The 27,976-nt window shown below is 43.2% G+C and overlaps 1 protein-coding gene across 9 annotated transcripts in view; it reads left to right on the top strand.

Annotated features, from left to right (window-relative positions):
* The window catches only part of herc2 (HECT and RLD domain containing E3 ubiquitin protein ligase 2), a 297,727-nt gene that overhangs the window by 193,557 nt on the left and 76,194 nt on the right, over positions 1–27,976 (top strand). For 8 of the 9 annotated variants that reach the window (XM_038818501.1, XM_038818504.1, XM_038818505.1 and 5 more), the window contains 15 exons: positions 1,016–1,155; positions 1,983–2,173; positions 7,471–7,576; positions 7,670–7,761; positions 11,874–12,052; positions 14,614–14,725; positions 15,364–15,445; positions 18,793–18,936; positions 19,019–19,109; positions 20,654–20,831; positions 21,392–21,473; positions 21,554–21,725; positions 22,204–22,348; positions 22,807–23,032; positions 23,467–23,638. In XM_038818501.1, the coding sequence (XP_038674429.1) occupies positions 1,016–1,155; positions 1,983–2,173; positions 7,471–7,576; positions 7,670–7,761; positions 11,874–12,052; positions 14,614–14,725; positions 15,364–15,445; positions 18,793–18,936; positions 19,019–19,109; positions 20,654–20,831; positions 21,392–21,473; positions 21,554–21,725; positions 22,204–22,348; positions 22,807–23,032; positions 23,467–23,638 (2,112 nt within the window). The remainder of the gene's footprint in view (positions 1–1,015; positions 1,156–1,982; positions 2,174–7,470; positions 7,577–7,669; positions 7,762–11,873; positions 12,053–14,613; positions 14,726–15,363; positions 15,446–18,792; positions 18,937–19,018; positions 19,110–20,653; positions 20,832–21,391; positions 21,474–21,553; positions 21,726–22,203; positions 22,349–22,806; positions 23,033–23,466; positions 23,639–27,976) is intronic. The other variant, XM_038818500.1, reaches the window with a different exon arrangement.

A 27,976-nucleotide genomic window follows, 5' to 3' on the forward strand; every position in this document is an offset into this window, starting at 1 on the left:
GGAGGCAGTGGCATCGTACATAGTGGTATTGTCACCGGCTTAGTTATCCAGAGATTAGTATTCCAGGGTAAATCTCTGCGGACCCAGGTTCGAATCCCACCATAACAGATGGTGAAATTTGAATTCAACAAAAATTTGGAATTACGATGACTGCAACACCATTGTCAGTTGTCGTAAAAACCCGTTTGGTTCCCTAGTATCCTTTAGGGGAGGAAATATGCCGCCCATGCCTGGCCTGGCCTGGCCTACATGTGACTCCAGATTTACAGCAATGTAGTTGACTCTAAAAATGTCCTTAAAATGGGCATAGCAGGCCACTCAGTTCAAGGGCAATTAGGGGCAGGCAATAAATGTTGGCTCAGCCAGCGACACCCACATCCCATGAAATAATTTATCTACAGTGAATTCTCAAATCCTGCGGTAACATCTAGAATGTATTAAATAGGAGCTCTTCTAGCCTGCTACGCAGCTCACAAAAGTGATAGCTGATGACCCACACTGTCTCCCTATACCTTGATTCCCTTGGTATCCCAGGACTGAGCATCCACAATCGTCTAAGGGTAGAGAATGCGAAACATTTGCAGCCTTTTTGATTGAAAATATTTCTCCTCATCTCAGTCCTAAATGGACAATTGTTTATTCTGAGATTATGACGTCTAGTTCTACACTCCCCTTCCAGAAGAAACTATTTTACAGCATCTGTCCTGTCAATCCCCAAAAGAATGTTATATATTTTAGTAAGATCACCTCTCATTCTTCTAGATTCGGCAGTTTTTAGGCCTAATACACTTGTTCTCTCCTTTAATTGGGAATATGAGGCAAAATAATTCCTTGCTGTCACAACTTTAGTGAGGCATTTAAAGAATGGGATCTCTGTGTTTAAGTTGGTTACCTACCTTTACTTCTGTGTAAGCTGAATCACCGTGAATAAGAGATGACAAACATATAGATTTAAAAGTTGATTTATCTTCATTAATCAGTCTTTTGCTTTACCCTTTTTTCCGACAAAACACAGGTGTGATGGCTGTCAAATGTTTCCAATGAATGGACCCAGGTTCAAATGTAGAAACTGTGATGATTTTGACTTCTGTGAAAATTGTTTCAAGACTAGGAAACACAACGCAAGGCATACATTTGGCAGAATTAATGAGCCAGGTAACAGGCACTGAAAGGTTGCTTAGTAAATCAGTATATATAGATATTTTTCAACTTACATTTTATAGATTGGAGCTTCATATCATGAAGCCAAAAAAAAAATCCAGTTATATTTTTAATAGTATTAAGGTGGCCGCACACCATTTAATGGAGTTTGTGGTGCTTTGAGAAGGTCAGATGCACATTGAGGCGGTCGATGGAGAAGTTTTTTCGAAGATGGCGACTGTTCATGGTGTATTTCAAAGCATTGGACACATGCTAGAGTTTGAGAGGGGGGGGGGGGAAGGTTGGAGTGGAGGTGAGAGCCTTTGTAAAAAGTGTTTGTTGAAGGAATCTTGTTTAAAAATATTTGTTATGGTTCATGTCTTTTATATTATTTTGTATGAAATGTCAAAAATTTAATAACAATCGTTTCCAAAAAGAAAGATGGCCGCACACCAACTTGGCTACTAATTCTGCTATGCAGGGACTATGTGACAGTTAATAATATAGCTACGTAATGTTATCAAAAGTTGGATCTATTTTCATATGGTTAGTAAGGAAGATATTTGTTTAACTGAAATATGAAGCAATTGTACATAATGTTTTGCTTTCTATCAGTATTTGCATTTTAAGTAGCTGTATGGGTGAATAACAAATCTATTTCACTCAAACCTCTCCAATTCTATAGGTTTCCTTTTGGCTTATCTTTTTTATTTTTGTGGCCTCAATGATTATACATTCATTGCTGAGAAATAAAGCTATTTTGTTCATGATTTTGCTTATCCAATTGTCTAGCAGTATTATAAAAGAGTTGTGTTAGTAATGGTCTGTCTATTGGTTTAAAGGGCAATCGCCAGTATTTGCCGGACGTTCAGGAAAACAACAGAATAAGCGTTACAGCTGTGAGAGAGGAATGTTGCTCGACGACTGGTCAAGGATTGTGAAGAATTTTGGAGTTTCCTCATCTGTCAGTCAAGCATCCCGCCTGATTGATGGCTCTGGGCAGTGTTGGCAGTCCTCAGGCTCGCAAGGGAAAGTAAGTGAGAAGTCACTGGCATGACCAACCATTCTACTGTGCACATATATCTTTCATAAGATCCATCATCCGCTACTTGTCTCTGCACAACTTTCTATTCAAATTCAAAGTTGTGTTGGTTATGATCTTTCTCAGTTCTTTATCTCCTGGTTTCGGCTGCGGGCTTTATCTTGCTCAATTAGAAACATTTCCATAACTTTAATAATAATAATCGCTTAGTGTCATAAGTAGGCTTCAATGAAGTTACTGTGAAAAGCCCCTAGTTGCCACATTCTGCTGCCTGTTCGGTGAGGCCGGTACAGGAATTGAAGATTGTCGTGCGTGGTACATGTGCGACTCGGCCAACGTTGTCTACCTCGTGTGCTGCAGGAAAGGTTGTCCAGAAGCGTGGTACATTGGCGAGACCATGCAGACGCTGCGACAACGGATGAACGGACATGGCGCGACAATTGCCAGGCAGGAATGTTCCCTTCCAGTCGGGGAACACTTCAGCAGTCAAGGGCATTCAGCCTCTGATCTTCGGGTAAGCGTTCTCCAAGGCGGCCTGCAGGATGCACGACAACGCAGAATCGGCGAGCAGAAACTTATAGCCAAGCTCCGCACACACGAGTACAGTCTCAACCAGGACCATGGATTCATGTCACATTACATTCACTCCCACCATCTGGCCTAGGCTTGTGAAATCCTACCAACTGTCCTGGCGCGAGACAATTCGTACCTCTTTAACCTGGGATTATCCCTCTCTCCAGTTGCTCCATCTGGACCTGTAAAGACTTAATTACCTGCAAAGACTCTCATTCAAAGTATCGTCTTGCATTATTGACTCTGTCTATATATACGTTTCTGGAACCCACCTCTTCATTCACCTGAGGAAGGAGCTGTGCTCCGAAAGCTAGTGATTCAAAACAAACCTGTTGGACTTTAACCTGGTGTTGTAAGACTTCTTACTGTGCTCACCCCAGTCCAATGCCGGCATCTCCACATCAATTAAAATGTGTTTAACATTGTTAAACAAAGACCTTCTCGCTGCTTCGTTTTAAAATAGGCATTTTTATGCATGTTCACAGTTTCAAGTTTCCCATGTCATATGGGACTCTTTGACGTGAAACTAATGATTGTACTCGATCCACCTTTGCCTAGCGCATCTTCACTCACAAGGATTCAGTCCGGGAACTCGGGGCTGAATTCTCCCGGCTCCGTGATGGTGGGCTTGGAGGCAGAGCCAGGAAAATAGAAGGGAATTGCGTCGACCAGGGATCCTTCCCGGAGGTGGGACGGGAATCCAATCGGTTGCGTGGAGGCAGGCAGATTGTTAATGTTGTGGAGGCCCCCATTAGAGGTAATTTTCTGGCCTTGCTGGCATTTTGCCACCGCAGACTTTGAGAGAAGGCTGCCAGTTCTGTGGAGGTGGCCTCCCTGTGGCAGGCTGCTGGGCCATCCGAGCCAGAAGCTTCAGAAGGGTAATTCGAAAGAGAGAATTTGGATTGGTTTGGTTCTTTCATGACCTGAGGAAGTCTGGAAACCCTACCTAGCAAATGAAGTATTTTTTAATCATAGTTACTGAGAATATAGTAATATGAGACCCTTCCACAATACTTTAAATGTCTACACTGAAGTATCAACTAAATTATTTTGTCAAATCCAAGGGGTTCTGACTGTGTTGAGAGTGCTGCCATTCAGATATCTCAAATACTGCTGCCTTTGACCAATGCTTTGGCATATACTTTGGCGCAATCTATCTTTGCTGTAGCACTCTGTAGGTTACTTTTAAGATGCTTAGGATATTGTTGATGAGCAAGATTTTTTGATTTTGTCAGAGGTATATTCAGCTGCCTCTGCCACATTCTATCAGGTATCTCATACAGATTTATCCTTCCATTTGGTTTTTAGCAGATAGCTGTAAGCTTAGTAGTGTTCAAGTCTCTTTGTCTACCACAGTTAAGGTATACCTAATGGTCCAACTGAACAACAAGAAACCCCGTATCTTTTATTTACCCCTCCCAGGTACAGAACAAAAACTTGGGAGGGTGCTCTAATGATCCAATACCAATAATTTGCTACCTGTGGCATTAGATTAACTTTGGAGAATGTTATTTGGATTTTAGACCTGCCTCAGTCCCCCAACTGGGCCTCAACATTTATTAGGATACCAGACAAGGACCCCAAACAATTGTTTTTAATTTGTAAAACTATGAAGAAAGGATACGTCACCCAGGAGTAATGACTCTCACCAATCGGTATCTTGGTTCAGAGGATCAGGATGTAAAATCCGTTTGGGTGGAGCTACGAAATAGCCACGGGAAGAAGTCACGAGTGAGGGTAGTTTGTAGGCCCCTAACAGGAGCTATGCTGTAGCACATCAATAAATAAATGTATACATCAAGAAATAGTGGGGCCATTTAAGAAAGGTACTGCAATAATCATGACTGATTTTAAACTTATTAACAAAGATAGTCTGGAGGATGAGTATAGTTTATTTAAGATAGTTTTTTAGAACAAGCAGGGAGAATTATTAAGGTGATAGTAGCAGGACATTTTCAGGTTAGCAAACTTTAAGAAGTGGAGTGCCAAAGGGATCTGTGCTGGAACCTTAATTATTTACAATCTATATTCAAATAAAACGTTCGAAGATATTGTAGCCCAATTTGTTGTTGATGCAAAGGTAGATGGGAGAGAAAGATGTGAGGAGGATAGAAGGTGCTGGCAAAAGGATATAGATTATTTAACAAAGTGGCCAAAAAATTGGTAGATGTAGTATGATTTGGGAAAATGAGGTTGTCCACTTGGGCAGCAAGATTGGAAAAGCAGAATATTATTTAAATGAAAAAAGACTGCAGTATGCTATAGGGATCGGAGTGTTCTTGTATGTGAATAACAGAACATTAGCATGGAGGGATAGCAAGTAATTAGGAAAGGAAAGGGAACGTTGACCTGTATTGCAAGGGTAATGGAGTATATAATTAGGGAAGTCTTGATACAACTGCCGTCGATGAGCACTGTGTACAGTTTTGGTCTCCTTACTTCAGGAGGGATATACATGTACTGTAAACCATTCAGAGAAGGGTCACCAGGTTGATTGCTGGGGTGAAGGTTTTGTCTTGAGAATAAAGATTGAGCAGGTTGGGCCTCTGCTCATTTAAGTTCAGAAGAATGAGAGGTGATTTTATTGAAATATATAAAACTTGGGAGGGGCTCTTTTGGGTTTTTCATTGTGGGGCTATCTAGAACTAGGGGACACAGTTTAAAAATAAGGTTTTACCCCTTTAAAATAGATATGAGGAGTAATTTTATTGAGGATTGTTGATCTTCGGACTTCTCTTCCATGAGGGCAGTGGAGGCTGGGTCATTGAATATATTCAAGACAGATTTAGGATTGACAGAGGAGTCGAGGGTTATGGAGGTGTGCCAGCACGATAGTGGAGTTAAGGCTACAATCTTATTATGATCTTATTGAATGGGAGAGCAAACTCGATGGGCCAATGGGCCTCCACCTATTTCTTATTATCTTAGGACAATTAATGATCTTTTTCATAGATGGGGTTTATTTATTGCCTATCAGATTCACATAGTCATAGAACATGCAGTGCAGAAGGAGGCCATTCGGCCCATCGAGTCTGCACCGCCCCACTTAAACCCTCACTTCCACCCTAACCTCGTATTAACCCAATTACCCCATCTAACCTTTTTGGTCACTAAGGGCAATCTATCATGGCCAATCCACCTAATCTACCCGCCTTTGTACTGTGGGAGGAAAACGGAGCACCCGGAGGAAACCCATGCAGACACGGGGAGAACGTACAGACTCAGCACAGACAGTGACACAGCAAGGAATCGAACCTGGGACCCTGGCGCTGTAAAGCCACAGTGTTATCCACTTGTGCTACGGTGTTGTCCAGTGTGTTACATATTTCTAAGAAGAGAGGAAAATGCCAGAAATTGGTGAATGCAATTGAGTTTGGGGAACATAAGAGTTCAGCACCATATTGAGTCTCCTCTCATGATATCTTTTTGTGATTAGTCTTTTTTTAATTGTCTTTTTGATATTTTTTCCACCATTGCAAATAGTGCTTTTGCTTTGTGATTCCCATTGCTGCCACCTATCATTATGCCTTGGGATGGTATCCTTTCAAGAGCACTGGTTTCTGAGTAATGTTCATCTTTGCTATTCTTAATTACCTTGACAATTGTACTTCTGTGGGAAATGGAATTGAGAACAAATTTCTAATTAATTGTGCTGTAACGTTGCCCTTGCATCTCCGTTTTGCAGGCATGCTTTCAACAGAAAATGTTGGGGGGAATAAATGGCTGAACCTTTAGCTCAGGGGTGTCAAACTCAAATACAAAATTAAAAAATCGGGACAAGTCGAGGGCCGGACTGGTTCAATGTTTTTTTTGCAAAACTTATTGAAATGAACTTATTGAACCTGGAACTAATAAAGCTTAGGTTATTGCCTATAAAAACAACATTAAATATTAAATAAATAAAAAAATTAGTTGCATTTATTTCTTATTGCTTTATCTGGAGCTTTTCCAGAGTAATTTCTAATGAAAACATTTTTCCACAGGCCAACACTTTGTGATTCACACTATACCTGAATACACTCGGCATCAGCCATATCATACACCATAGGCGCTTCAATTGCTGGGGCCAGCTTTAATAGTAATTAGATATTATTAGGGCAGCACGGTTGCCTAGTGGTTAGCACAACCGCCTCACGGCGCTGAGGCCCCAGGTTCGATCCCGGCTCTGGGTCACTGTCCGTGTGGAGTTTGCACGTTCTCCCCGTGACTGCGTGGGTTTCGCCCCCACAACCCAAAAATGTGCAGAGTAGGTGGATTGGCCACGCTAAATTGCCCCTTAATTGGAAAAAATAATTGGCTAATCTAAATTTAAAAAAAAAGTAATTAGATATTATCTCGCGGGCCAAAGATAATTCCACCGCGGGCCGGATTTGGCCCACGGGCCTTGAGTTTGACATATATGCTTTAGCTGGTTGAATTGTATAGCTAAGACTATTTGGTTGAGTGCTGAAACTGAATGGATGTGTGATAGTAGGTTGGAGAGTCCTATGCATTTCGCAACTGATGCTCATTCCTGTGTTCGTCGAAATCGTCCATTAAGTAAACTTTATGAAAATGTATTTTAGTGTCTCTTATTTGCACAGTTTGTTGCATTTCAATTCCCGAGTGTCCATGATGATTGGATTTGTAAGAGTTAAGTGATATGATTAGTTCAGCAATCTTAATTGTTGCAGCAGTTTTGGCTTCAACTTTGTTCTCTTAACCTTTCACTTTAGCACTGGATTCGCTTGGAGATCTTCCCAGATGTCCTTGTTCATAGACTAAATATGGTTGTGGATCCTGCTGACAGCAGTTACATGCCTTCATTAGTAGTTGTTTCTGGTAAGTTAAATACCTTATGGGCCATTTATATGCTCCTATTTTCGCTTGGGTAGATATGTTTCTGATCAAATACTTGACCATGCTTTGCTTCAGGTGGAAATTCATTAGATAATCTTATCGAGCTGAAGACGATCAACGTCACCCCTACAGACACCGTGGTAATGCTTCTCAATGAATGTGTGGAGGTACGTGTTCTTGTAAGCACTACTGCTCTAAAAATGCATGTGTTTTGTCATTTTATTTGTGAACTCTACGACAGTAAGTCCAAGTAACCAACAAAAAATAATAGCTAAAGCATCTTGAGTTGCGATGAAACTGTTTTAAGTGTTTCGGTGGACTTTCCCTCCTGTGCAGTATCATCATTGTCATTTTCCTACATTGGTGAAACGTTTGCCATCTAATCAATGTCTGTATCTGTTTTGCAGTAAGCACTGTATAAACTCATTTAAACACGTATTCAAGGTCACAAGCTCGCTCTTGCTATCTATCCCCAGTGACCCTTCAACACACTTGATTTTGATCACAGCTATGACTTTGGGCAAAACTTTATAAGCCCGTGCAAGCTGGGCTAAATTTCCCCGATGGCCAATTAATGTTCACGCTTCGCTGCAAATTTCAGGTTGGTGGGAGGTCAGGGGTGGGACTTACTCCCAAGTGAGAGGCGAATGCCCAGCCTCAAGCCAATTAACGCTGAGACCCTGAGTGACTCTGGGAATGCTAACGTTCATGGGCTTCAGTGCATTCCCTGCCAATCTGTTTTGCCTCTGAAAAAACCCTGCCTTAGACCATAAGACATAGGAGCAGAATTAGGCCACGCGACCCATCGAGTCTTCTCCACCATTCAATCATGGCTGATATTTTTCGCATCCCAATTCTCCTGCCTTCTCCCCATAGCCCCTGACCCCCTTATTAATCAAGAACCTATCTATCTCTGCCTCAAAGACGCTCAGTGAATTGGCCTCCACAGCCTTCTGTGGCAAAGAGTTCCACAGATTCACCATCCTCTGGCTGAAAAAATTCCTCCTCATCTCGACCCTTTAGTCTGAGATTGTGTCCTCTAGTTCTAGTTTTTCCTACAACTGGAAACATCCTCTCCACGTCCACTCTATCCAGGCCTCACAGTATCTTGTACGTTTCAATAAGATCCCCTCTCATCCTTCGAAAATCCAACGAGTACAGACCCAGGACCTCAAACGTTCCTCATATGACAAGTTCTTCATTCCAGGGAATCATTCTTTTGAATCTCCTCTGGACCCTTTCCAAGGCCAGTGCATCCTTCCTTAGATTAGGACCCAAAACTGCTCACAACACTCCAAATGGGCCCTGATCAGAGCCTTACACAGCCTCAGAAGTACATCACTGGTCTTGTATTCTAGCCCTCTCGACATGAATGCTGACATTGCATTTGCCTTCCTAACTGCCGACTGAACCTGCACGTTAACCTTAAGAGAATCGTGAATAAGGACTCCCAAGTCCCTTTGTTCTTCTGATTTCCTAAGCATCTCCCCATTGAGAAAATAGTCTATGCCTTCATTTCTCTTTCCAAAGTGCATAACCTTTGGAACTATAGTTACTTTGTATCAGTCTTCACGGTGGAAAACACTAGGGGGATGCCAGGAGGATCAGAGGGCAGAGGTGAGTGCAGTGACCATCACTAATGAGAAGGTTCTGGGGAAATTGAAAGGTCTGAAGGTGGCTAAATCACCTGGACCGGATGGACTACACCCCAGGGTTGTAAAAGAGATAGCTGAGGAGATTGTGGAGGATATTGGTGGTGATCTTTCAGGAATCACTGGAGGAAGGAAGGGTCCCAAAAGACTGGAAAGTGGCTAATGTAGCACTGCTGTTTAAGAAGGGAGACAGGCAGAAGACGGGAAATTATACGCCGGTTAGCCTGACTTCGGTCATTGGTAAGATTCTAGAGTCCATTATTAAAGATGAGATCACAAAGTACTTGGAAGTGCATGATAAAATAGGACTGAGTCAGCATGGCTTCGTCAAGGGAAGGTCATGTTTGACAAATCTCTTGCCATTGCTGTTCCACTGTCTACCCTGCTAGGCTCCTTATCCAATCAACTCTGGGCAGCTCCTCCCTCATGTCTTTGTAGTTACCCTTATTTAATTGTAATACTGTTACATCTGATTCCAGCTTCTCCCTTTCAAACTGCAGGGTAATTTCTATCATATTGTGGTCACTGCTCCCGAAGGGTTCCTTCACAAGTTCCCGAATCAAGTCTGCCTCATTACACATCACCAAATCCAGAATTGCCTGTTCCCTAGTAGGCTCTGTCACAAGCTGCTCCAAAACAAATCTTAGGCATTCCACAAATTCCTTTTCTTGGGATCCACTTCCAACCTGATTTTCCCAGTCCACCTGCATATTGAAGTCCCCCATGATTATTGTAATATTGCCTTTTTAAATGCCTTTTCTATCTCCTGATTTATTTTCTGCCCCACATCCTGCTAGGGGGGCCTGTACATAACTCCCACCAGGGTCTTTTTACCTTTGCGATTCCTCAACACTACCCACAGAGATTCTGTGCCTTCTGTTCCTATATCGCTCCTTGCTATCGATTTAACTTCATTTCTTACTAACAATGCAACCCTGCCCCCTTTGCCCATCTGCCTGTCCTTTCAATAGGACACATATCCTTGGGTATTTAGATCCCAGCCCTGATCCCCTTGCAGCCACGTCTCTGAGATGCCCACAACATTATACTGTCTAATTTCAATGTGCGCAATAAGCTCATTTACCTTGTTCCGTATACTGTGCGCATTTAGGTACAACACCCTCAATCCTGCATTGACCACCTCCCTTCTCACACTTGCCATCATTTTTGCTCTGCCTGAGGGTGGTGATGTTCTCTTATTTTGGTTCTCTATTACCCCATCAGTTATTACACCTTCTAAGCTCACATTCTGGTTCCCAACCCCCTGCCATACTAGTTTAAATCCTCCCGAGTGACTCCAGCAAACCTCCCAGCCAGGACATCAGTGCCCCTCCAGTTTCGATGCAACCCGTTCTTCTCGTCCAGGTCCCACCTGCCCTGGAAGAGATCCCAATGGTCCAGAAATCTGAAACCCACCCTCCTATACCACTAGTTTAGCCACGTGTTTAGCTGCACTATCCTCCTATTTCTCACTGGCATGTGGCACAGGGAGTAATCCTAAGATTACAACCGTAGAGGTCCTGCTTTTTAGTTTACTGCCTAACTACCTGAACTCCTTCTTCAGGACTTTGCAACTCTTCCTGCCTATGTCGTTAGTACCTATGCGTATTACGACCTCTGGCTGATCACCTTCCCCCTTCAGGATGTCCTGTGTTTGTTCAGAGACATCCTTGAACCTGGCACTAGGGAAGCAACATACCACCCTCGAGTCTCTTTTACGTCCACAGCAGCGCCTATCTGTGCCCCTTACTATAGAGTCCCCTATAACTATCGCTCTCCTGTACTTTGCCCTCCCCTTCTGAGCGACAGAGCCAGTTGTGGTGCCACTGTTCTGGCTGCTGTTGGTTTCCCCTGATAGGCTATCCCCTCAACAGTATCCAAAACGGTATACCTGTTGAAGCTGTCACAACAATGCTCACTGGAATGAGTAAAACAATTGATGTTTTAAAAGGACGATATTGATCCATATTGATGGTGAATGAATTGCCCTGCCTAAATACCACTGGTTATGCAACTTTAAAATCATCCTTTAAACACCTCTTTGGCCAAACATTGGTTGCTGTTCTGGGTAAATTCCTTCAGCAAGCAGCTCACTGATTATGCCTTTGAGAAATGTCTTGTGAGATTTTCCTTCCACGTTCAAGGTGCTATATAAATGCAAGTTATCTGTGTCATGATTGAGAATGGTAAAGTCATGTACAGTGTCTGCTCTGCAGCCATGCAATGATCTCTGAAACACTTCATGAGATGCATAGCCTTTGAGAAACAAAGTGGTATAGCAGTGGATATTTGCAAGAAATGCTAGAATAATGACATGGGCTCAAGTTCCAAGGTCAAGCCTTCATTACACCTTTCTCACTGGTGTTGGGAATCTTTCATTTGGACCTCCAGGTCTTTTCCATGTACTGTAGGTCCACCCCACTGATTACCTGACTGTTTATACCACGACTGATATGCAATTAATTAAGCTTACTTTATTCCTACTGTATATTGTAATATTTTCACATTGTGATTCTGTTTTGTTATTCCTGTCCAAAGTAACAGATGTCCGTTGCTAGTCAACACTTTGAACTTACTTTTATGAAGCTGTGCATCTCAATTTCTTTAACCATGCCTTTTTTTCTCAGCAGCACAGGTATGTTGAGATTGCAATCAAACAGTGCAGAAGTTCTGGAATTGATTGCAAAATTCATGGCTTGAGCATTGTTGGACGTATCCGAGCAGAGGATGAGGATCTTGCTACAAACTTCCCTTTTCTTGCTTCAGATAATGAAGAGGAGGATGATGATAAAAGCAATACTGGAAGGTACTAACATTCTGTGCTTATTGCTAATTGGAGGAAGTGGTGTAAGAAGTTGAAATTATTTTAAAAACAACTCTTCTGAAATTGTTTAATGGCACTTTCCTGTTTTTTAAGTATCCAATCTTGAAGGCCCTCCAATGTAGCAATGATATTTTTTCCAAAAATATACTTTATTTTTAAAATTTGTAAAAGTACACTGGAAACATGTTAAATTACAGAAAGTGCAAAAAAATTGACTTCTCTCCATAAACATGTTCCACTCTGAGGTCCCTCAATAACATTGCAATGCTCTTGATATTTACAATATATCTGCCTGATATCAGAAATATGCCTGATGACAAAACATTTAAAATTCAAAATTCTGGGATGTGCAATAGGATTCAACTTTTCTGCATGCAGCAGGTTCCTCTCTGAGATGTCTCAATGCAATTTCAATACTCTTAATAGTCATAATTTATATTTCATGTCAGCTAAACAGCCCGAATTAAACTAGCAGCTTCGTAATGGTGGAAAGAGACAGGCTAACTCTTATGTAGAAGTACTTGCCCTCCATTCAGCCGTGCCCACAATGTCATGGATCTGATTGGGAAGTTAAGACATGGAAGGTCACAGGTACAGACCTGGGCACGAGTATGCTTCTGTCACAATGACTGACTGCCCTTCAAAGTAATCATCCATGCAACATATTTTAAGATGTTTTTGGAAAGATGCAATGAAGTGCTGTATAAATGCAAATTCTTTCCATGACCCACTTCTGGAATGTTGATTTTTATTTTTGCTATAACAAATTGATTGAAAATATTAATCTATTTACACGATATATTGATAATCTTGTGTCAGCATGTACTTCCTGTCAACCTTCCTATTGAAACATTCTTCCATCCTTGGCCATGCTTAAATTGCCACTTAGTGTCCCAAAGGTTAGGTGGAGTTAGTGGGTTACGAGGATAGAGTGGAAGTGTCGGTTTAAGTCGGGTACCAATGCAGACTCGATGGGCCGAATGGTCTCCTGTACTATAAATTCTATGATTCTATGATCCATAATTATACTGGGATGTCTGAATACAAATGGGCAGCACGGTAGCACAGTGGTTAGCATTGTAGCTTCACAGCACCAGGGTCCCAGGTTCGATTCCCACTTGGGTCACTGTCTGAGCAGAGGCTGCATGTTCTCCCCGTGTTTGCATTGGTTTCCTCCGGGTGCTCCGGTTTCCTCCCATAACGTGCGAAAGACGTGCTTGTTAGGTGAATTAGACATTCTGAATTCTCCCTCCGTGTACCCGAACAGGTGCCGGAGTGTGGTGACTCGGGGATTTTTGATGTCGGCCTATTTGTGATAAATAATAAAGATTATCATTATTATGTGTAAGGCTATAATTACAACCTCCTGCCAATGGGAGTGCTGAAGGGCCACAACTAGTGAGTGGGCATAACAACAAGATAACGGGCTAGATTCTCCGTCGGCTGGATCCTCCGCTTCGCTGGCAGCGCACTCACACCGTGTATTTTCCGACTGTGCCCATAATGGGGAAACCCCATTGGCTGGCTGCTGGGACGGAGGATCCCGCTGCCGGCGGAGATGCGCCGCACCAAAAAACAGGTGAGGCGGGACGGAGAATCCTGTCCAGCATTTTTACATGGGCATTGACAAGATAGGGGGAGCAATCAGAAAGTGATGTTGGAGGCGCAGATGAACCATGATTGTATTGAATGGCAGTGTAGGCTCTAGGGCTGTATAGTTTACTCTGCTCCCATTCCTTATGTTCTTAAGCGTTGCAATTCCTTCCTGTCACACTTTAGACATTGTTCTTTACTTTTTTAATAATTCAAGGAGTGTGAGTGTCACTGGCAATCCTACCATTTATTATCCATCGCTAATTGCCCTTTCGAAGGCAATCCTCAGATTTGAAGTGAGCAAAGCCATATGAGGTCTCTCCGTAATATTAAATTCATTACCTAGAGCTTGCTAAACATTGAAAACTCATTTTGTTAACCTATCTTTCCATTATGAAAGTTTCTGCATTTATGCTCAAGGGTGGTAGGCAGTGATGTATTGTACACCTTCCTTGGTATGTCCTACATGCTCTTAATATTGAATTACTTTTAAATTTTGATTCTGAGGTTGCAAGGCCTCCCACAACATTGTTGCTCAGTTTTATTTTATATCAGTTCATACTAATTTTGAACTTAAAAAACTCAACCTTCAATATTAAAAATGTTTTATTTCTTAAGAATATATTTCTGCTATTTTTTGTCTGCTGGTGTCCCATATGAAAGGTGGCACCTTTGGCAATGCAGCACTTTTTCAGTACTGTGCTGAAGTGCAAACATGGATTTATATGCTCAAGTCCCTGCAAGGTGAATTGCACCCAAAACCTTCTGACTCGAATCAAGTTGACATACAACTAAAGGGTTATATGTGTTATAGAATTAATTAGAATTGAGAAAAGCTTTGTGCTATGACAATTTAAGTTTCATCGAATATGTATTAAAATCCTGAGGTGAAACACAAAAATGTTATTCTTATATGATGTAACTTTGGAAATTTTTTCTTTCTTCCCAAGCCTCGTCAGGAAAAAAGCATCTGGCATAGAATCTGCGGCTACTATTAGAACAAAAGTGTTTGTCTGGGGTCTAAATGACAAAGACCAGCTGGGAGGACTGAAAGGTTCAAAGGTATAATTGCTGTTATTGTGGTATTTTTGTTGTCTTAATATTAGCTTCTGTTCATGCGGCTTGAATCAGATAATTAGCCTCGCACATCACATACACATTCAAAATTGTGTTCTCTGTAATAAAGCTGATAGTCCTTAATTATTTTTTGCCCATTATGGTATATGGTCCATTATGTAATTCTTGAGCATGGAACAAAGCATGGGTGGCACAGTAACACAGTGGTTAGCACAGTTGCTTAACTGCCTCAGGGACCTGGGTTCGATTCCCGGCTTGGGTAACTGTCTGTGCGAGTCTGTACGCTCTTGTTAGGTGAATTGGACATTCTGAGTTCTCCATCTGTGAACCCGAACAGGTGCCGGAGTGTGACGACTAGGAGATTTTCACATTAACTTTATTGCAGTGTTAATGTAAGCCTACTTGTGACACTAATAAAGATTATTATTATAAGGTGGATCAGGTTTAAATCTTTGAATTGTGGCAGTTGACAAAGTTATTATAAGTGGTCTCCATTCCCGTGTGTGAAAAATCTGTTTTGAGATTTAAAAGCAGACCATCGAAGAATTTTTCTGTTGCTTACCCATTGGTCCACTTTGCCACATATTTGACAAAACTGACGACTTTTTTGCTTTCACCTTCAGATAAAGATCCCCTCGTTTTCTGAGACATTGTCAGCTTTAAATGTTGTCCAGGTAGCTGGTGGTTCCAAAAGCCTTTTTGCAGGTAATGTGACGTTCATTTTAGATGATGCCTTGTACTAAGTCATATGATCGCTTTTCATGTCACAGAGGTGCACAAATTTGTTTCACGTTTTACGTTGACGAGAACAGGGATATTAAATACAAAGGGCTGGATTCTCCGCTGTCAGGATTCTCCATTGTGCCGACAGCCCGGGCATTTCCCGATGGTGTGCGGCTGCCCACAATAGGAAACCCCATTGGCCGGCTGGGGAGACAAAGAATCCCAGGGCGACGGGCCGGAGAATCCCGCCCAAAATATTTTAGATGCTGGGAGTCTTAAATAAAATCCGAAAATGCAAGTAATATTGAGCAGATCAGACAGACCCGTGGAGAGAGAAACAAGAGTTAAGGGGCGCTATTCTCCAACCCCCACGCCGGGTGGGAGAATCGCGGGAGTGCCGGGTGAATCACGCCACGCTGCCCTGGCACCCCCATGCGATTCTCCCACCCCCTCCCCCCCCAAAATGGCGTGTCGCATTTTGCGACAGGCCGCTCGGAGAATCGCAGCTCGCCGTTTCTAACGGCGAGAGGCGATTCTCTGGCCCGGATGGGCCAAGCGGCCTGCCGAACCCGACCGGTTCACGCCGGCGCCAACCACACCTGGTCGCTGCCGGCGTGAACATCGCGCGACCGCTGCCTGTGGGGAGCGGAGGGAGGATCGAGCACCACGGGCGTGCTCAGGAGGTGTCTGTCCCACGATCGGTGCCCACCGATCGTCGGGCCAGCGTCTCTAAAAGACTCTCTCTTTTCCCTCCGCCGCCCCGCAAGATCAAGCCGCCATGTCTTGCGGGGCAGCGGAGGGGAAGACGGCAACTGCGCATGCGCAGGTTGGCGCCGGCCAATCTGTGCATGCGCGGGTGATGTCACGTAGGTGCCGCCGGCCACGTCATTCCGGCTGCGCCGCTTTGACGCAAGCGTCAAGGCCCGGCGCGCGAAATTCACGCGCTGCCGCTCCTAGCCCCCGGGGTGTCTTTTTGAGTCACCAGTGTCAGCCATCCTGCTGTTGTATCTGAGTGAGTGAATTTGTTGTGCCTAACAGAGACTATTTTTGTACTGTTCTCAACACTGCTCCCATTGGAAACTGGGTTGTGCTTTCTTAACTTATTTTGCTTGGGAGCTTAATAGTGGGAAGCGGTGGTTCGTTCAGTAGTCTGAATTGGGTTATAATGTCATTCATAGAAGTGAAAGAACAACTATAGCCTCGACCCAGCATCGAGGGGCCAAATGGCCTACTCTTACTATATTTGATGAAATAAAGTGACAATTACTTTCCGATAGTTTAGCTCATTATTTTTTCGTTCAAATCCCTTTGCATATGAGCTTCGTGTGCTGACTGTAGTCTTGTAATTTTATTTTGAATTTTAGATTTTTAAGAACTCTAAATGATAAATTGTCTCTTAATTAGACTAATTTCCATTTGTAATATTCATTTGTGCTGACATCCCTATTGATGCGATTTGTAGACATCTGTGCCAGTATTTGTCTGATTATCTCTCTAAGATGAGTGTCTTCAGGCAGATTTCAGAAAGCATCAATTATTGTGAAGGTGTAACTAATGACTTGGAAACAGGCTATCAAAGGTCATGCTTCGTTAACTCAGTTGCCTAACCTATTCAGTTCAATGAATGACGTTATCATTGTTCTTTGCGGATGAATTGACCAATATACCCGTTTCCTTCTTGTGATTCAGTAGTCCTGAGAACAATTAAGTCATGGAGATTCCCATCTTTTCTTTTCCAGGTTGTTCTGCTGTAATGAGCATTCAGTGTTGAATCTGAGTGAATTAGAAACATTGAGCTTACTTGCTTTTTGTTCTTTTCTAAAACCTCCATAGAAGACACACCTCCATTCCTGTCTACCCTTCTCTTTTATTTTTTCTGACATAACTTGGATGATTCTATTTAAACTTCCTTTCAAAAGAGTCAAAATATGCTTTAAGAGAATGGCTTTGATGAGAAGTCTAATATGACTCCAAAGTGATGCTCACATATATTATCGTCACACTTCTTTTCTTGAATGGACTGACTCTTGCAGTCTATGATTCTGTAGCTTCCTGGCATCTTAATTTGGTGGTAGTTCCTCCCTTGTAAACTACCATAGTGAATATGGCTGACTCCTTGACTTCAGGGAAGGGGGAAAAAGATCGCAACTGAGCTCGATTCCATCTTTAACATGACATTGATGACTCACTTTTTAGCAAGTATCATACATTCTATTTAGTAACAGGAACAATTGATGACTCAAGCATTGCAGGCAATGTCGATGTTTCTGTTATTGTCTCCATTAGTTCAACTGACTTGCTGTGTACCATGGATCAAAATGGGAATTCATGCTCTGTATGGTTAAGTATCATAATGGACGATGTATTTTCTCAGGAGAGCAAAACTGCAAAAGGATAGTTCCCCTGTATTCCTCTATTGTCTCCTTAATTTGTGGATTTTTTCAAAAGATTTTCTCATGACGTGAGCATCACTGGCAAGGCCAGCATTTACTGCTTATCCTTCATTGTCCTTAAGAAGGTGGTGTTGAACCACCTTCTGAAACCACCGAAGGGAGTTACAGATTTTGACCCAGCAATGTAAAGGCGCAGCAATACAAGTCCAAGTCAGATGGGGCATTCCCCTTTAGAGGGGAACTTGCAAGTGGTGATATTCCCATGTCTTTCCAGATGGTAGAAATTGCAGGTTTGGAAGGTGCCATCACAGGAGCTTTGGTGAATTTCTGCAATGCCTCTTGTAGTTGGTACAAACTGCTGCTACTATGGGTCAGTGGTAGAGGAGTGAATCTTTCAGGAGATGGATGGGGTGCCAGTCAAGTGGGTACTGGATGATGCCCAGCTCCAGCTGTTGGTGGAGCTGTTCTCATCCAGGCAAGTCAAGAGTATTCTATCACACTCCTGAGTTGTGCCTTGTAGATGGTGAACACAGAGGAGGTGAGTTACTCATACCAGAATCCTAGCCTCTGACCTGCTCTTGCAGCCACAGTATTTATATGGCTGTTCAATTTCTGGTCAGTGGTAACCACCAGGATGTTGACGATGGATTTGATAATGGTAATGCCATTGAATGTCAATGGGAGATGGTTAGATTGTCTCTTCTTGAAGATGGTTCTTGCCTGACACCTGTGTAGTGCGCATGTTACTAGCCCAATAGTAATGGTAGAACGTGAAAGCAGCAGAATGATTTATAAGGCGTATTCTGCTCTTAGAAATTGAGCCACAATAGTTTTCTCTCGGTATAGACTTGTTTGAAATATTCCTAAAGTTTATAGTGCTTGTGACAAAGCAAAACATGTATGCTTGTGGCTCACCTTTGGAGTTTTACATTGCAGTTACTGTTGAGGGAAAAGTCTATGCCTGTGGAGAAGCTACAAATGGAAGACTTGGGCTTGGAATATCCAGTGGGACAATACCCATCCCCCGACAGATCTCTGCTCTCAGTAACTATGTTGTGAAGAAAGTAGCTGTGCATTCAGGTATGCAGTTGAATTTATTTTTAAAGCATTGTTCTCCAACTTCTTAAAATATATTTGCTATATATTTCACATTGCTTTGCAGGTGGCCGACATGCAATGGCTTTAACTGTTGATGGAAAGGTGTTTTCCTGGGGTGAAGGAGATGATGGAAAGCTTGGACACTTCAGCAGAATGTAAAGATAAACTTTTTTCCCCGCACACATTTTGTTCTGTTAAATTAACTTTGATATTGTCAAGGCTAGAATTTTAAGGTTGATTTTTCTTTCAGGCTTTCCTGTATTTACATCGGAAAAATTAACCAAGTTTATTTAAAAGCTTTTTTTTCTTGTGTTACTTTTCCTTCCCCAATCTTGGGCGGGGTCTCCCCTACCCGGCGGGCTGGGGGTCCCTGGCTCCGAGGAGTGGCGTGAACCACTCCGGCTTCGGGCCACCCCAAAGGTGCGGAATCCTCCGCACCTTCAGGGGCTAGTCCGGCACTGGAGTGGTTCGCGCCGGCCGGCAGGGAAGTGGTTTGGCGTCACGCAGCCAGCGCCGAAGGGCCTCCGCCAACCGGTGCGAGTTGCCGCATGGGCGGGATGCCAGCGTGTGCTGGTGTCATCCCAGCGCATGTGCAGGGGGGATCATCTCCATGTCGGCCATGGTGGAAGACCACACCAGCCGACACGGAGGAATAGAGTGCCCCCAAGGCACAGACCCGCCTGCGGATCGGTGGGCCCCGATCGTCGGCCAGGCCACCTTGGGGGCAACACCCGGGGCCAAATCTCCCCACGCCCCCCCCGAGGACCCCAGAGGACACCGGCGCTGCCAGGTCCTGCCGGTAAGGACCTACTCTAATTTACGCCTGTGGGACCGGCAAAAAAACCAGATGGCCACTCGGCCCATCGTGGGCCGGAGAATCGCTAGTGGCCGCCGACCAGCGCGGCGCGATTCCTGCCCCCGCCAAATCTTCAGCGCGGAGGATTGGGCAACCGGCAGGGGCGGGATTCACACCACCCCCGGCGATTCTCCGACCTGGCAGGGGGTCGGAGAATCCCGCCCCTTATGTCTTGCATTCCCTGGTTACGATGTTTCCTGCACTCTTTTTCTTGTCTTTGTCAAAGCTGTTTTTCTGCCCATTTCTCCGTTGTACTTAGTTGTTGCTCCAGAATTCTATTAGCATTTTCTATCAGTTATATGCCTCTTCTGTCAAGTTTTTCTTTGCTCCCTGTTCAAAATTACTAGACTTGAAATACACCCTTTCCCTGATGACAATTGGATATAGAAGCTAGCGTTAAGGGAGTTGAATTTTTACAAATTGGAACATGCGTTATCTTTAGATTGTTGTACTTCTAAGAATGCATTTATATTGCAACTGTGGGGAACTTTACTTCCTACCAGCGATACGTGAGCAGTGCTGATGCAGTCTAAATCTAGAATCGTCATTCAAACTAACAACAGATCAAATCAGTTTCAACCTTTACACCGCATTTGCTGTCCAGGTTTAGTGTGTGTGTGTGAAGCTGAAGTTTCTTTACACCATTGCTAAACTGATAGTATGATTGCAGCATGTATTGTATAGTGCATAGTATCTGTAGTATACATGACATTAGTTTCGTTATTTAAAAAAAAATCAGAAATTACATATTGCTTAAAAGTAATAATAATATGCTTAGGGTTTTCACAGGACTTGCATAACAAGAATGTTCATTTTCTTCTTTTAAAAAAAAAACATATTCAGGAATTGTGATAAACCAAGACTGATTGAGGCGTTGAAAACCAAGCGTATTCGAGATATTGCTTGTGGGAGTTCTCACAGTGCTGCCATCACCTCTAGTGGAGAACTGTACTCATGGGGTCTTGGCGAGTATGGCAGACTTGGACATGGGGACAACACAACACAGCTGAGGCCGAAATTGGTACTTGTACTAGTTTGTGAATTACATCGCCAATGAATTTTTTTTGTTTTCTTTTAGGAAGCTCAAGCGGATGATTACTGTTACGTTTTTTTATTCTTTCCAGGGATGTGGACTCTGCTGACTCTGTCAGCACTTATTGCCCATCCCCAATTGCCCTCAAGAAGGTGGTGGTGAGCTTCAACCTTGAACCACTATATTCAGCACTGTTACAACAGAGTGGCTTGCTCAGGCATTTCAGAGGGCAGTGATGTGGGTCTAGAGTCACATGTAGGCTAGACTAGGTAACGGTGGCAGATTTCTACTCTCTGGTTGGGAAAACAGAGTGATCACGGCCAAACTTTGAGTTAACTGAAAACATCCTTCTCCAAGTTAGAACACCAAGTGACCTACACCCGATTCATCTGCTTTTCTCCACCTCGGTTGGCTAACCTCCTAGATATTTTTGCCGTTTTTGTTTCGGTAACATTTTATTTTCTTCAGAGTAGCTGCAATAGCCTTACATAGTGGTTCTAATGCTGTTCTAAAGTTGGTCTTAAAAATGTATCATTTTCGCTTTGCAGGTGAAAGTTCTCCTGGGGCATAGAGTCATCCAGGTAGCTTGTGGAAGTCGAGATGCACAGACACTAGCACTAACTGATGAAGGTAGGGAAGACCGCTATTTGAATCTACAAAATCTTCCATTGCCTGCAGTGCACTATATATATTTGTATATTATTTTGCAGGACTGGTATTTTCGTGGGGAGATGGTGACTTTGGAAAATTGGGACGTGGAGGAAGTGAAGGTTGCAATGTTCCACAAAACATTGAAAGACTAAATGGCCAAGGGGTTTGCCAGATTGAGTGTGGTGCCCAGTTCTCTTTGGCGCTTACAAAACCTGGTGTGGTATGGACCTGGTAAGTTTAAAAAAAAAAGGACAAATATTTGTTCTCATATTAAGTAGACACATTGGTTCAGATCCTCGATGCCACCATTGCACATCAGAACTCCACAGAAAGTACTCGTGTACTCAAATGGACAGACTCGCGTGGGAATTTTAAACTTTTGGGAGGCAGAGATATGCTGCTCTGAGCATCCATGGGTGTCTCCAACGTTTTCAAGGCATTTGGCCCTCCTGTTTTGGACTTGGCCTGGATGCTGCCCTTTTGTACAGAAATGTACTGCAGGATATTTAATCCAGAATATTTACACCTGTAAATTATAGGTGTGGGACATGGGTGGGAAGGGATTTACAATAGAAGCTGATTCGGGAAGACTTTTTTTCTCATACAGTCAAAAGTCAACTTGTCTAGAACATTCTCCAGGAAAGGATTGTATGGTCATACTATTAATGCAATTACATTTTTTCCATTGTTTAACTTTTCCTATACACAGGGGTAAAGGTGACTACTTCAGACTAGGCCATGGAACTGATGTTCATGTTCGGAAGCCACAGGTAGTGGAAGGTCTCCGTGGGAAGAAGATTATTCACGTGGCTGTAGGTGCATTGCACTGTCTTGCTGTCTCTGACACAGGACAAGTAAGTGACTATATTTCTTTAACAAGTGGGTACTTGCTGCAAACGTAGTTCAAACTTGTGCAAGATATGGGGAAAAATATTACATTGGTGATTTTACAAACACAAATCTGTAGCAATTCTCTAATCTCTTCAAGTTTTTAAATCATAAATATTAAGGTGACATGTTTATTTTCTTGTCATTTTTAGTTACCATTTTTCGCAGTATAAAATGGAAGTTGAAAGTCATTTCATGAAATATTTCAGCACACTTATTTATTCTGATGCGTTCACAATCAATTCTACTAATGTTCAAGTTATGCGTTCAGGATTAATAACTTAGTGTTTTCAGTCTTTCTGTTCAGAATAATATAGGACAGTGCATTTCATGGCATGTCCAGTGTGACATTCCAAATTCTTTGGTTTAAAACCAATCTTTTCTCTCTATTTTTTCTCCCCCCTACCCACTGTGTCATTTCTAGGTTTATGCTTGGGGTGATAATGACCATGGCCAGCAAGGAAATGGAACCACAACAGTAAATAGGAAACCTACCCTCGTACAGGGTCTGGAAGGACAGAAAATCACCCGTGTTGCCTGTGGTTCTTCGCACAGTGTAGCATGGACAACAGTGGATGTGGCAACACCGTCTGTGCATGAACCAGTCCTATTCCAGACTGCAAGGGACCCTTTGGGCGCTTCGTACTTGGGTAACTTATTAATTGTGGTTTGATAACCATTTGATTTTTTTTTTAATTGCGTAAGATTTTTGAATGCCAAGACTAGAGTACAATTTAATCAGAGAAGTGGGTATATACTCCCAAGCGTAAAAACAGTATATAGAGTTTTTAAGTGTATTTCTCTATCTTGACTTATAATCTGGAATAACCTATTTTTGGGTTCCTATTATTTAGGTAATGAGCTCTCCTATCCCGTGCATGTGACATAAATGTAAGACTTGCAATTTGGCCAATTTCATGAAGATAATTTCATGCTTTATTTAAGAAATATTTTCTTTAAAAGCATTTTATTCATTGCTTGTAGTCTTGAATTGTCCCTTCCTATTCACCTTAAGGATTTTTTTTTTTAGGAGTACATGATAACACCCTGTCATTTTTAATTCCATTCACTTATTTATTTATAGGTGTTCAGTCAGATCTGGACTCCACCACCATTAGCAACAAAATTAGCGGCTCAAGTAGTTCAAAACCCAATCGACCCTCCCTGGCGAAGATTCTACTTTCTTTGGATGGGAGCCACGCCAAGCAGCAGGCGTTGTCCCATGTGTTGTCAGCACTGCAGATCATGTATTCCAGGTAAGAGCTCACAGCTGAATGCTATTTCCCAAGTATGTCATTTCTGGGTCTTAAATAAATTACCAGAGATTCCTAGTTTTGTATTCATGATAGTGAGGTGGATGGAGAGATACTTCAAAGAACCCTAAACTATAGATGAGGACGTGTTTGAGGAAATCCCCGAACTCTCCATCAAAGATGATTTTGGACTCCCAACATACGTGCACGAAGTCAAAGACACCATTAGACACATGATGAATGGAAAAGCCAAAGTAGTGGACGGGATCCCAGAGGAGATTTTCAAACTTAGCGGCGAAGAGATCACCCATCAACCATCATCTCCATCAGCTGTTGCTGAAAATATGGGACAGAGAAAAAAGTCCTGCTCAGCTCGGGTGTGACATCATCGCCATCATCTTTATGAAAGGAGACAAAGTGGACTGTGGGAACTACCGAGGTGTCTCCCTATCCTCGAACATCGTGAAGATCATTGCCTGAATCCTTATTGGCCGCCTTCTCCCAGTCTCTGAAGAAATCCTTCCGGAAAACCACTGTGGCACCTGACCAAATCGCGGAATAGCGGACATGATTTTCACTGCTTGGCAACTTCAAGAGAAATGCCAGGAGCAACATCAACCACTTTACATGGTCTTCATCGATCTGACCAAGACTTTTGACTCAGACAGTCGGGAAGTGCTATGGAAAGCCCTGTCAAAGGCCGGCGGCCCAAAGAAATTCATCAACGTTCTCCAACTCCTCCAGAACAAGGTGTCAGTGACAGTCCTCACCGACGGATAAAAGACAGAAACCTTTGAGGTCAAGACTGGAATCAAGCAAGGATGTGCCATCACCCCCACCCTTTTCTCCATCTTCATCGCCACCATCCTTCACCTTGTGAAGAGCAAGCTTCCCAGTGGAGTAGACTTGGCTACGGGATGGATGGAAAACTTTTTAACCTCAATCAGTTGAAATCCAACAAGAAAACAACACTAACATAGCTCGTGGAACTACAATCTGCGGATGACATCACCATCTCCATTCTCTCGGAAGAGAATCTCCTTGAAGGAGCCAAGAGCACCAGCACTGAGGCCATAATCATCAGAGCCCCGACTGCCAAAAGCAAATCTTATTTGCCCAGCTCAAGGAAGGCTTCTGAACAAGAGAGAGACAAAGGAAGCACTACAAAGGCAGTTTGAAGACTTACCTCAAGAAATGCAACTAGACACCAACGCCTTGCTCAGAAGAGACCTACTCGGAGAAACCTCTTGATTAGAACATAGAACAGTACAGCACAGAACAGGCCCTTCAGCCCTCGATGTTGTGCCGAGCAATGATCACCCTACTCAAACCCACATATCTACCCTATACCTGTAACCCAACAACCCCCCCTTAACCTTACTTTTTAGGACACTACGGGCAATTTAGCATGGCCAATCCACCTAACCCGCACATCTTTGGACTGATTGATGAGACACAATTCTTTGAGGAAGAGGAACGACAAGAGGAGGCCTGGAAAAGGTGTCAGAGAAAGGAATACCAGCGATCTAGAGTCCAAGGACTGATCCCACCTCCCAGAATCCATGCCATTTGTGCGGTCAAAGATGCGGCTCTAGGATCAGGCTCACCAGCCATGCAACAACCCACAGAATCCATGGCTAGTATCATGGAGTTTCTTAGGTGGACAATCATACTCGTTAGTGAGTGCTCACCAAAGAAGGAGGAGTAAGGGCCACAATCTGACAACTCTTGTGTCCGAATTTCTATAAGCAAATAAATGGCTCAAATGAAAATGAAGTGATTGTTGCGCAAGATGTTTTGTTGCGGTCTGTAGCAATAGAGAGTGAACAGAACTCAGTGATGGTAATAAAAACAGAAAATGCTGGAAAGACCCAGCAGGTCTGGCAGCCTCTGTGGAGAGAGAAACGGTAAAGTTTTCAGTCCGTATGAAATGGAGAAATGTGATTATTGTATAGTTGGAGATGGGAGTGCAAAAGGTGAAGCAGAATAGAAGGTCAAGAATGGGTGGAAACTCAGGAGAAATTGACAGAAGCTATGTTAGTGTTCTTTTCATGTTGAATTTCAACTGATTGAGGTTAAAAGGTTTTCCATCCATCCTGTAGCCAAGTCTACTCCACTGGGAAGCTTGCTGTTCACAAAGGGAATGGTAACTAAGGAAAGTGCTTATAATGACATGAGTAATGTAGCAGAATATGTTCATGGCAGAATAAGAGTCAGCGCTCTGTGAAAGCCACATTACAGAAGGCCCTGTGGGGTAGAGGGTTGGGAGAAAAAAAATCAAAATGGAGGAGAGCGTTCCTGGTCTAAAGTTGATCGGCTGTAAAGTGCCTAATCAGAAGATAAGGTGCTGTTTGTTGAGTTTTCATTGGGCTTCACTGGAACATTGCAGCAGGTCAAGGATGGACATGTGAGCATGAGAGCAAGATGCTGAGCTAAAATGGCAAATGACAGGAAGGTCAGTGTCATGCTTGCAAACTCAGTGAAGGTGTTCTGCAAAGCAGCCACCCAATCTGCGTTTAGTTTCCCCAGTGTAGAAGAGATCACGTTGTGAACACCAAATACAGTCGACCAAATTGAAGGAGGTGCAATTGAGACTTTACTTTGCCAGAAACGAGTGTTTGGGGCCTTGGAGGGTGTTGGGGCAGGTGTTGCACTTTTTGCGATTACATGGGAAAGTGCCGTGGGAAGGGGATGCCGTGTTGGATGTGATGGAGAAGTGGACCAGAGTGTTACGGAGGGAGCGGTCCCTGCGGAATGCTGACCAGGGGGTGAGGCAGACGTTGAGGAGAAGATGTTTAATGGTGATGTCATGTTGTTGTTGGCAGATATGGCAGAGGATGATCCTTTCAATGTGGAGGCTGGTGGGGTGAAAAGTGAGAATCAGGGGAACCCTATCATGGTTTTGGGAGGTAAGAGAAGGGGTGAGGTAGAGGTGTGGGAGATAGATCAGACACCGTTGAGGGCCTTGTCAATCACAGTGTGGGGGAAATCTCAGTTCAGGAAAAAGGAAGACCTGTCAGAAGTGCTGTCTTGGATGTTAGCATCATCGGAACAGATGAGACGGAGGCAGAGAAACTGGGAGAATGGGATGGAGTCCTTAAAGGAAGCGGTGTGTGAGGAGCTATAGTCGAGGTAGCTGTGGGAGTTGGTGGACTTGTAATGAATATTGGTGGACAGTCTATCGCCAGACGTGGAGACTGAGATGTTAAGGAAGTGTCGGCCAAGGGCCATGTGAAGGTGAGAGAGAGATGGAAATTGGAAGCAAAATCGCTTGAACTTTTCCAGGTCCCAACGAGAGCGCGAAGTGGCACAGATACAGTCATCGATGTATCGTGTAGTAATTAATAAAATTATCCATTGTGAGTAATATAGCAAGGTCTGTCAGCACCTGAAAGCAAAATAGGGGCCTCTGATAGCTGTGGCTCATCAACAGAATAGTCCAGAAAGACATTGTTCTGAAATAGGATCACTTTCTTTTCTCTTTTCGGTCGCCACCGACCATATTCTCTGTGACTGCAACCATTGTGCATTTTCCTTTAGTTCTGCTCTTCTCAACCTCTTGGCAACGTTTGTCATGGTCAGCCACTCCATCTTACTCCACAGCCTCCTCTGTGGCTCACCTCTGTGTGATTATCCAATATTGGGTCTACTTCCAGTGTAGTTTGGGCTTCTCCTCCCAGCTACATGGTCACGCTGGTACAAACCAAGGTTGCATTCCAGGTGTTCTCTTTTTTCCCTTGTTCAAAAATGCCCCCCCTCTGCTCTAGTTGTAGGCTCATTCTGAAGTTTTTAAAAAAAGTTATGTTTTACATAATAATAAACAACCGATTAAAACACAAGAATGCAAAAGTTATAAACAAAAAAAAAAAATTGACTCAAACACTATATCAAAAATCCTGACAGTGTCTAGATCCTTAAAAGGGAAATAAATGGTTGCCATCTCGGGTAGAACCTCTCCACTGAAATCCTGATGGTGAATTTAATTCTCTCCAAGTGTAAGAAGGTCATTAAGTCCCCCAACTAGATGGGCGCCGGGTGGACCTCAAACCAAGCAACATCCGCCTCTGGATTATCAGTGAGGCAAAGGCGACAACGTTCGGCTTTACCCCAGAGTGGACTGCTGGTGAATTCAAAACTCTAAATTTGTGTACCACCAGACATGGGATTAATTCCAAACGGAGCATCTCTGACATGGTGCTAAAAAGGAAGCCCAAAAGCTGGCGAGTTTGGGGCAGGACCAAAACATATGCATATGGTTAGCTGGGGCAAGCAAGCAGCGATCCCATCTGTCCTCAACGTTTGGTAAAACCCACTCGTCCTTGCCTTTGTCAAGTGCGTCCT

This window comes from Scyliorhinus canicula, chromosome 14 (genome assembly GCF_902713615.1).
Source record: "Scyliorhinus canicula chromosome 14, sScyCan1.1, whole genome shotgun sequence".
In the NCBI taxonomy this organism is placed as follows: Eukaryota; Metazoa; Chordata; class Chondrichthyes; order Carcharhiniformes; family Scyliorhinidae; genus Scyliorhinus; species Scyliorhinus canicula.